The sequence below is a fragment of the Anopheles gambiae genome, chromosome 2 (genome assembly GCF_943734735.2).
Source record: "Anopheles gambiae chromosome 2, idAnoGambNW_F1_1, whole genome shotgun sequence".
In the NCBI taxonomy this organism is placed as follows: Eukaryota; Metazoa; Arthropoda; class Insecta; order Diptera; family Culicidae; genus Anopheles; species Anopheles gambiae.
In genome coordinates this window covers 69,440,405-69,451,505 of record NC_064601.1, presented here as the reverse complement: position 1 = coordinate 69,451,505, position 11,101 = coordinate 69,440,405, and the positions used below count along the sequence as shown (strand labels likewise).

The 11,101-nt window shown below is 41.5% G+C and overlaps 1 protein-coding gene across 1 annotated transcript; it reads left to right on the top strand.

The window, feature by feature from the left end:
- The first annotated feature begins 576 nt into the window (after positions 1 to 576).
- On the top strand, positions 577 to 9,557 carry LOC133391513 (uncharacterized). The gene is made up of 2 exons (XM_061646191.1): positions 577 to 2,239; positions 6,679 to 9,557. Exons 1-2 carry the CDS (start codon positions 766 to 768, stop codon positions 6,873 to 6,875), a joined length of 1,671 nt encoding a protein of 556 aa, XP_061502175.1. The 5' UTR covers positions 577 to 765; the 3' UTR covers positions 6,876 to 9,557.
- Positions 9,558 to 11,101: the final 1,544 nt, after the last annotated feature.

Here is an 11,101-nt window from a genome sequence, read left to right as displayed (position 1 = left end):
ACCCACGGGTTATCATAGAGCACCACATTAGTGGATTGCTAAAACTAAAGCCATTGACACGCGAATCGGCTAAAGGATTGCGAGAGTTGGTTGAAACATGCTCAACGCATGTAGATGCTTTCGTCTACATGAAGCATCGACAATGTGACGTGCTAGAGCAATGTGTAACAGAGGACAAGGGCAAGGCTAAACCAGCAATGTCAAAGGTTTATAGTAGCACAATACAGAACTGCAAGGTCTGCAAAAAAACGCCACACTACATAAATAAATGCCCGGAGTTTCTAGCATTGCCTGTAACAACGAGACGAGAAAGAGCAAGGGAACTGTTGGAAACTGTTGTAAGGTTTCCAACGGACTGTCAGCTGAGGCGATGTTTTGTATGTGCGCAAGCAGATAAAAAGGGAGAAAAATCGCGGAAACTGGTTCATTGCGGTCAAAAATACATACGAACGAAGATACGAAGGAAATAAAGGAAAAAACTAATTTTTTGGCGCACCTTAAGTGCTAGCCTAAAGAATTTACTTTGTTTTCTATTTTAGTTAGAGCGGCAGTTTCTAACAGGAACTAAACCTGTGTTTCAACTGTCTTGGGTCGGGACACTCGTCAAAAAAGTGTCCATCTAAATGGGTGTGCAGACAGTGCCAACAAAGGCATCATACACTTGTACATTTGGATACAGGTGTAACAGAAATCCCACTTGAGCCGCTGCCTTCCACGTCCAGTACCACCCACATCAGCTCGCCACAAACCATTCTCAATGCACGAATGCAATCCACAGTGCTATTATCAACGGTCATTCTAAATATCGTAGATAGCAGTGGTATTGAGCACCAAGCACGAGCCTTATTAGACAGTGGGGCTCAGTCTAATTTCATTGCCGGTGAATTAGCGCAGAGATTAAGACTGCCGCGTAAATTAGTAAATATTCCACTATTAGGCGTTGGTGGCAGCACTGGAATAAATGTGCGACATTCAGTTAACGCAACAATACGTCCACATTATATCACAGAAACTTTCGCTATTGAGTTACTTGTGATTTCTAAACCGGCATCAGACTTGCCAGCTTATCAGCTCGACTTAAGCGAGTTCAATATACCAGTAGAATATACGCTAGCTGATCCTACCTTTCATTGTCCTGGGCCCATCGATATAATTTTAGGAGCGGAATATTTTTATGAGTTTCTGCTGGATCGAAGTCTGTCCCTCGGTACAAACCGTCCTATACTTCAAGAGACAAAGTTTGGATGGGTGATTAGTGGCAACGCACCCGCTCAAATAGCATCGCCACCCACAATGTGTGCTACAGCTACGTTGTCTCTTGAGTCACTAATGAAACGTTTCTTCACCATCGAAGACTTAAGCGAGAAACCTAGCTGGAGTGTTGAAGAAGCTGCATGTGAAAGGTTTTACACGGAAACGACGACTAAGGATGAGAGTGGTAAATACATTGTGAAGCTTCCACGCAAACCAGACATGATTGAGCGGATGGGTGAATCGCGAATGATCGCATTACGGCGGTTTTTAGCCATCGAGCGTCGGTTAGAACGAGAACCCGACACGCGAAAGGCGTATACTGAGTTCATGGATGAGTATTTACACCTGGGGCACATGAGCAAGGTGGTCTCAGATCGAACGACATCAGAGTGTTACTATCTGCCTCATCACCCCGTGTTTAAGGCAGATAGTACAACCACGAAATGTCGAGTAGTGTTCGACGCTTCCAGCAAAACGTCGACAGGAGTGTCACTGAATGATACTATGGTGGTGGGCCCAACATTGCAACAGAACGGTGCGTCGATCTTGCTGCGATTTAGAACCCATCAAGTGGCTTTGACAGCAGATATCGCTAAAATGTATCGCCAGGTATGGATACACCCTGACGATCGCAAGCTGCAGCGTATTTTGTGGCGATCATCACCGTCAGATCCGATAGACGAGTTCGAGCTAAATACAGTCACGTGTGGTACTGCGGTGGCACCATTCCTGGCGGTACGAACTCTGCAGCAGACAAGGGAAGACCACAAAGAAGAGTTTCCCATAGCAGCATCAAGAGAACACGAATTTTACGTAGACGATTTTGTCTCTGGTGACAAATCAATAGAAGAGGCACGAGAGCTGCAATGTCAGATGAACCTCCTCTACGCTAAAGGAGGATTTTCGTTACGTAAATGGGCATCCAACCAGCCGACCTCTCCTATAGGCGTCGACTTACAAGATTTAGCGTCAAGCCAAAATAAAGGTTGAGAGTTGGCCACTGAAGCGTTTGGACGTGTTTCTGCGTTGCTCCTGTGTACTGTCTGTTTTTGGTGTGATTTTGGTTTGAAATCGTTCGTTTTTGAGTTTGTGAAGCTGTTCCTGTCGTAAGTTTTGCTGTGTTGCTGTGTTGAAGCATTTTGTTCCTGCATCGTACGAGAATTAATACGAGAACGCGTACCTGAATTGTATTTCTACGTGATTTCTGTTTCATCGGCGACTGCGGTTCAGTGTTATTGACCCTGCTTAATACACTCAGAGAGTAATTCGCATCAGCTCATCAATAAGTGTCCTCTCCGTTCACTCTCACTGCTCACTTAAGTGATCGATACTCTCTCTCATAATGGACTGTGCAATCTGCTCTACTACTATCAACAAAGATCCGGTTGTTTGTATTGGCAATCTTCCTTTTTCGGAGTGCAATTCTGCCTTTCATCCGGAATGCATTCAACTTGCCGCCACTTGTGTTAAGGAGGTGGCACGCAATCGTGGTCTCTGCTGGATGTGCGAAAAATGCCGTGACTCGAGATCAGATTTATTCTCATCAATTTCTTGCTTGATGAATACACTGAAAGATGAGTTGAAAAATGCAATACGGAGTGAGCTTGATCAAAGGATATCTCAGCTGGATCCAAATAGAGTGATGCCGCAAGAGCGTGAGAAAATCGCTCCGACTGTGAGTACCATCTCTCTCACCGATAAAACATTCCACACATCCACCGATATTCCTAAGTCACCAACACCAACTCCCGTCAAACAGAACTCACTACCACACTCTGATAATGAACACATAAATCCAACACAAGCAATTCTTCACACCGGCACTGCCAATGATCACATCAACACAGACACCATACAATTCATTCCTGCACCTGAGCCAAAAGTTTGGATGTTTGTAACTAGGATTGCACCCACTGTAACTGAGGAGAACATGAAAATGTTCATTCTAGGAAGGTTAAAATGCACTGACTGTTCGGTGAAGTGTGTCATACCAAGAGGTCGCGTTACAAGCTCACTAAAGTATGTGTCCTTTAAGATCGGCATTCCATCGGAGTTTGGCGAGCTCGCTTTCTCTCCTTCAACTTGGCCATGCGGATTTGTTTACCGCCAGTTTGAATTTCACCAACGTACACAGAAACAATTCACACCAACCACTCCCGGTATCTTGCTTTCCTCCTTCAAACAATTCAACTGCCAGAAGTTTCTCAACTACAAATTTTATGCATAATGATGTCAACTGCATAAATGTGATCCCACCAACACACACAACACAACATAATCCATCACCGAGCCATCATCTTAAAACAGGGTCTTCGCCAACTTAACACTGTTCTAAACCACAATAACAATATGTTAGATCTAGTGTTTGCGAACGACAAAGTTACTAATTACATGAGGCCAATCGAATTATGCATCGAAAGTATTGTTGAACCTGATGGACATCATCCAGCTTTACTTACATACTTCACGCTTCCGCAATACAGTGTACCGTCATCTCAACTCCCACGTCAAGCAGATTTCAATTTTAGACGAACTAATTTCACTGATCTCGTTTCTGCACTTAACCAAATCAACTGGGACTCTATCGCTGATTATGACGACATCAACGACAGTGTGGCTGAATTTTCTTCTCAAATGAATGAACTCTATGAACAATTCATCCCACGGTTTAATGTTCGTGCTCATTCACCATGGACCAATTCTGCACTACGTTTGGCTAAACGTCGAAGATCACGGGCCCTTAAAAAACTGCATCGACTAAAAAACAGCACTAATCAAATAAATTTTGCTCGCGCCTCAAAAATATATAAGCAGCTGAACCGAACCGCCTACGCCAACTACGTCAGGAAAATTGAAATCAATATCAAAAGACATCCCACATCATTCTGGAAATTTGCTAAAGATAAGGAATCCTGTGGACGACTTCCTTCCTCGATGCAGTTTGAGGGAAACACCATTACCGGAGATGAAGAGTTTTGCAATGCATTTGCCTCATATTTTTCTTCTGTGTACACCAACAATTCCTCGGTACCGTCTAACTCAACATCGGCTTTATCCTTCATAAATGATGAGGTTAATTTATGCACACCACTAATCAACGATGATGAGGTGGAATCTGCTATTTCGTTGTTGAAGCTTTCCTACGCACCTGGGCCTGACAATATTCCCAGCGCAATTCTCATTAACTGCAAGGCTGCTCTCATTCCCATACTGACCAAACTATTCAACAAATCCTTGCAATCGAAATGCTTCCCGCGTCTTTGGAAATCGTCGTGGATGTTTCCTGTTTATAAAAAATCTGACAAAAGTAATGTGTGCAATTATAGAGGAATTTCAATGTTATGTGCGTGCAGTAAACTGTTTGAAAAGATAATGTCTCGTCATATGCTCCAAGCCGTTTCACCATTAATTTCTAATGTTCAACATGGCTTTATGCCGAAACGATCGATTGAGACCAATCTAATATACTTACTTAACTTTTGCCACTCCTATATTGACAAGGGCTTACAGGTTGACGTCATTTATACTGACTTCTGCGCTGCTTTTGACAAGGTCAACCACTTTCTATTGCTATCTAAATTATCAAAGTATGGTGTTCACACAAATGTTGTTGAGTGGTTAAGAAGTTATTTAACTGATCGTTGCATTAACGTTAAGATAGGAACTAGTTTATCTGCCACATTCCATAATTTATCTGGTGTTCCTCAAGGGAGTATATTAGGACCTTTACTATTTATTATATTTATTAACGATGTCGTGTTTGCTATTCCTCATGTTAAATTGTTATTATATGCTGACGATCTAAAAATGTTCCTACCTGTTAAATATTCTGACGACTGTGAAATGTTACAAGACTCGTTAAACTATTTTTCTGCATGGTGTTTTAATAATGAAATGTTACTTAATGTTAGCAAATGTAGTTGTATAACATTCTCAAAGAAAAAAAATCCTATTATTTATAACTACAAAATCAATGAAGACAGCGTTCCACGTTTTTCTCAAGGCCGGGCTACTTTGATCGTACTCCATAGCGTAATTTCGATTTTCACTAGCGCATCTGGCGGCGGCTGACTGAAGCATTTTGCCAAACAATTTGGGACTGCTCCAGAAAATACGTTATTTTTCCTTGTTTTTTACTTCAACTGAACTGAAAAAGCTTTGTAATTGATAGATAAATATGTTGTGCAAGTATTCCAGCCGTTTTCGCATCGAAAAACGGTTAAAAAACTACTTAAATTTGAGATCCGGCACGACCCTTCCCCCGACGACCAAAAAAAGCTTCCACCAGCCGCCGCCAGATGCGCTAGTGAAAATCAAAATTACGCGTGCGAGTACGATCAATGTAGCCCGGCCTTCAGGTTCGGGACTTAGGAGTTATTTTAGACAGTAAGCTTAGTTTATCTAGCCATTATCAAACTATCGTCACTAAAGCTCTTAAACTGTTAGGATTTGTCTTACGTGTCTCGTCCGACTTTAAAGATCCTTTCAGTTTAAAATCATTAAGGCCGGGCTACATTGATCGTACACTCTGGTGTAATTTTGATTTTCACTAGCGCACCTGGCGGCGGCTGACCGAAGCATTTTGCCAAACAATTTGAAGCCGCTTCAGAAAATACGTTATTTTTCCATGTTTTTTACTTTAACTGGACTGGAAAAGCTTTGTAATTGATAGATAAATATGTTGTGCAAGTATTTCAGCAGTTTTCGCATCAAAAAACGGTGAAAAAACTAATTAACTTTGCGATCCAACACGACCATTCTCCCGACGACCAAAAAAAGCTTCCACCAGCCGCCGCCAGATGCGCTAGTGAAAATCGAAATTACGCTTGCGAGTACGATTAATGTAGCCCGGCCTTTATACTGTTCTTTAGTCCGTCCCATCCTGGAATTTGCCAGTGTAGTTTGGTGTCCCCATCAAATCACATACATAGATAAAATTGAAAAAAATCAGAAAAAAATCACACGTGCTATGTTTCATCGTCTTCCCTGGTCAAACCAAATTCCACGTCCTTCGTATAATGTTCGGTGTTTACTATTTGGCTTAGAGACTTTACAGCATAGGAGAACTACGGCTCAGATAACTTTTATGCATACATTATTAATTGGAGATTTTGATGCACCTGACATTTTAAATTTTATTTGCTTTTCTACTCCCTCTAGAGGTCTTAGAAGTAGAGAGCTACTAAGAAGCCCTTTTAGATCGACTGGTTTTGGTGCCAATGATCCACTGCTCAAAATGATTGATGTGTATAATAGGTTAGGGTTATCAGCAGATTTCAATCAATCCGTTAGTCAGCTGCGTCAGCATATTCAAGTTAGTTCTAGGGCCATACTTTAAACTTGTACTTTGTAAGCATTAAATTATTTAGGCATACTGCCCGATAACTTTGATTTAAATAAATAAACATCAATTCATGTATCAAGAGATTGACGGCAAGGGAGTCTTAGCAACACTCGGACTCGTTTGGGATCCGTCATCAGATGTGTTATCTTTCAAGGTGGCAGATCAACCAATGCCAGAAAGGGTAACAAAGCGGAGCATATTGTCCTCCATTGCTCGCATCTACGATCCATTGGGAATTGTAGATCCCATAAAGGCCTTAGCCAAGCAATTCATGTAACTAATATGGAGTCTTCAAACCGACAAACAGCAGCCAGTTGGATGGGACGATGAGCTACCAGCTCAGCTGCAAAGAGATTGGGTTGAGTTTCATTCTCAACTAATTTACCTAAGAGAGGTGAAGGTTCCACGAGTGGTGTATGGAACATTCCCTGCAGAAGCACAGCTTCATTTCTTTTGTGATGCGTCTGAGAAGGGCTACGCTGCATGTTGCTATGTTCGAAGCCAGTTGTCGAATGAAAGAGCAACAATGCAACTTCTCACATCGAAAACAAAGGTTGCTCCACTCAATAGTAAGCATTCCATAGCTAGGTTGGAATTGTGTGGGGCACACCTAGCAGCCCAACTTTACGAACGCATAAAGAAGGCGATAGACATCAGCGGTCCGGTCGTATTTTGGTCGGACTCAACAACGGTAATACATTGGCTTCAGTCTCCACCCAGCTGTTGGAAACCATTTGTGGCAAACCGTGTGTCACAAATCCAACAGTTGACCGACGAGTGCACATGGCGTCACATACCAGGGATAGACAACCCGGCAGATTTGGCATCTCGAGGCTGTTTGACACGCGAATTGTTGAACAATTAATTCGCTCCTCAGCTCCATTCCTATTTACGTCCCTTCTCGTCGTCTCCGCGACAGACCTCTCATTTTTATCCCCTCCCGCCGTTCTGTTTTTGGTCAGAGAGATCCATTTTTGAGAGCTTGCGCAGCATTTAATGAAGCTCATGATTTGTTCGACTACCACGTCCCCTTGTCCAGTTTTCGCTCTCGTCTTTCTGAGTCCTTGTCTCTATCATCAACCTCCCATCCTTAACACTTCCTTCTTCCTTAGTTTGTAAGACATATTATTGTGAAACCCTAGGCGGCTGACAATATGAAATAAATAATAATAATAAATAATAATAATAATAATAATAAATAATTCATTATGGTGGCAGGGTCCAGCATGGATATGTTGGCCAGAAAATGAATGGCCCAAATCAGCAGTAATTTCCGGGAATGAAACCACCACAATTGAGAAGAGATCATCCGCTATCGCTTGCACAGTAACAGCACCTGAACCACCCATTCTTAAAAACACCTTTTCTTCCGCTTTCACTCCTAGTGAAAAAGCTGAAACTTTGGCTTCACATTTTGCACTGGCCCACAGGCTTAGTGATCCACTCACAATTCCGTATGAGAATGCTGTTCATGCTAGCATTAGGGAGTTAAGTTCGGCACTTTAGTATGCCATAGAGATTGACCGTGTCACCAGCGGAGAAGTTCTTAAAATCATTGAATACAGTGTTAACTACAAGGCTCCAGGATCGGATGGACAGTGTGGAAATTTGCTAAAGTAGTACCAGTACTGAAACCTGGGAAGGACCCATGCTTGGGGTCGTGCTATCGTCATATTTCTCTTTTTAGAGCTATGAGCAAATTATTGTGTTGACCTAGCCAATCCGGCATCTATTATGTCCGATTCATACAGGGCCCGTTTGAATCGGACATAATCAAGAATGAAAGCGTTCTACTCTGAATCGCCGGTTTCGATGTGTTTGATCCAGTAAGCCGTCAGATCGGTGGCTCTGAGATGTTTGATCCATTAAATACAAAAATACGTCGTTACGCGTTGTTCCACTAATTATGTAATATTAAAAAAAATACCATGGGCTGGTTACTAAACAAGTAGTTCTTTTGAAACAATGATCGATTTTACAACAGTATCTAAAAAAAATCAAGACCATTTATCACCTATTGATGCAATTTGCATCTAATTTGTCGCTATTATGTATCTATTCTTTCGCCATTTAAGCAATGTGGAAGGTATATCCACATATGTTTGCAATAGTTTTCACAGTCTGATGATGTGATCAAAGCGGCTCCTGTTTCAACTGTTCATTTATTCAACTTCATTATTCGGAGTGGATCGTTTTGTTATTTGCTTCCACTGGGTAAACATATTATTTTTATCTGGTTTAAGAATGGGCTGTATGGCAAGTACATGATTTTGTAGCCATATGATTCTATTTTTTGTTTGACCTCGTAAGTCTTATGGAATGCTACGATATCTAATAATAATATCGCATTTGTTATGAGCTTGTCTATCAATGTCTTATGCTACTCGTCTACGAAACTAATAAAAAATCCTTATTTATCGCGCGTGTTCGGGACAAGTAATGAAGAATACCATTTCGGCTCATAGCACATAGCTACGAAATATATCGAGCTCGTAGTGCTGGAAAATGGCGAGCCCTCTTGTATCTCTCATTGAAACATTCAACCCCACTTCGTCTATGAATATAACTTAATGCTTATTTTAGGAGGCAGGTATCCTAGCGTTGTGTATTCTACAGCGTTCTGCTGTCTATAGTTTCATCAACATTTCTTCTAATGGGTGAAAAGACTAAATATTAGTTTTAAGTTAGAATCTACAATTTATTTAAGTGTTCATTCGATCCGCACACTAAGAACTTCACCAGCTAAGAGAGACGCAGTTTCTCTCCATCTCGTCGATCACCCCGATATACCCCCCCCTCCGGCCACCGTATTAGTAGCCGCCGCATTAACAGGTTGGCTGATAAGTTCCCGGTCTAACAAAGAAAAACACATTTTTTTGTCAAAATTCGTTTTTATTATTCAACATAGTTCCCTTCAAGAGCGATACAACGATTATAACGACCTTCCAATTTTTTGATACCATTTTGGTAGTACTCCTTCGGTTTTGCCTTAAAATAGGCCTCAGTTTCGGCGACCACCTCTTCATTGCAGCCATTTTTTCCCTGCGAGCATACTTTTGAGGTCTGAGAACAAAAAAAAGTCGCTGGGGGCCAGATCTGGTGAATTCGGTGGGTGGGGAAGCAATTCGAAGCCCAATTCATGAATTTTTGCCATCGTTCTCAATGACTTGTGGCACGGTGCGTTGTCTTGGTGGAACAACACTTTTTTCTTCTTCATATGGGGCCGTTTTGCCGCGATTTAGACCTTCAAACGCTCCAATAACGCCATATAATAGTCACTGTTGATGGTTTTTCCCTTCTCAAGATAATCGATAAAAATTATTCCATGCGCATCCCAAAAAACAGAGGCCATTACTTTGCCAGCGGACTTTTGAGTCTTTCCACGCTTCGGAGCCGGTTCACCGGTCGCTGTCCACTGAGCCGACTGTCGATTGGACTCAGGAGTGTAGTGATGGAGCCATGTTTCATCCATTGTCACATATCGACGCAAAAACTCGGGTGTATTACGAGGTAACAGCTGCAAACACCGCTCAGAATCATCATCGCTCAGTTGGTGTTTTTGGTCAAATGTGAGCTCGCGCGGCACCCATTTTGTACAGAGCTTCCGCATATCCAAATATTGATGAATTATATGACCAACACGTTCCTTTGATATCTTTAAGGCCTCTGCTATCTCGATCAACTTCATTTTACGGTCATTCAAAATCATTTTGTGGATTTTTTTTATGTTTTCGTCGGTAACCATCTCTTTCGGGCATCCACTGCGTTCACCGTCCTCCGTGCTCATTTCACCACGCTTGAATTTAGTATACGAATCGATTATTGTTGATTTCCCTGGGGCAGAGTCCGGAAACTCATTATCAAGCCAAGTTTTTGCTTCCACTGTATTTTTTGCTTCCAGAAAACAGTATTTTATCAAAACACGAAATTCTTTTTTTCCATTTTTTTCACAATAACAAAAGTTGCTTGACAAAAGACGCTCTGTCTCACAAACTAATTGACATACAGACGTCAAATTTTGACACGAATCATTTGAAGGTTGGTACTATGTAAAAATAATATGCATTTAATACTAGCGGCGCCATCTATGTGTCAGACCGGGGACTTATCAGCCAACCTGTTATGTAACAATTCCCTTTATTTTTCAATCGGCCTGACGCATCACGGCTTTCTGAATATTCATCTACATGTTGTCGTAATGTTGAAGCTAGAGATTGTCCCAACATACTTTCTACTCTACTACGTGGACCAAAATGTCGCATTATTTGCGTATTTTCTGAGCCTCGTTGAATTTCTTTTGTACATAACTGTTCGCAAAGATCTTTTAAAAACAGGCGTCTTTAGTTTATGGCAGTATGAAGATTTGAATAATTTTCTTTGTAAATCTTGAATGCGGCAAATGCAGCAACATCTAAAATGTTATAAAAAACGCTAATGGCCACCGATTTGTCTTCCTTTTGCAACTGTATTCGAAAAGACATTTGTCCATGTTATCCACTCCTC

Coding starts and splice junctions, on each gene's coding strand:
- LOC133391513 (XM_061646191.1), top strand. CDS start 766: ATGCAATCCACAGTGCTATTATCAACGGTCATTCTAAATATCGTAGAT. Junction 2,240..6,678: donor AGCGTCAAGCCAAAATAAAG/GTTGAGAGTTGG, acceptor TCATGTATCAAG/AGATTGACGGCAAGGGAGTC.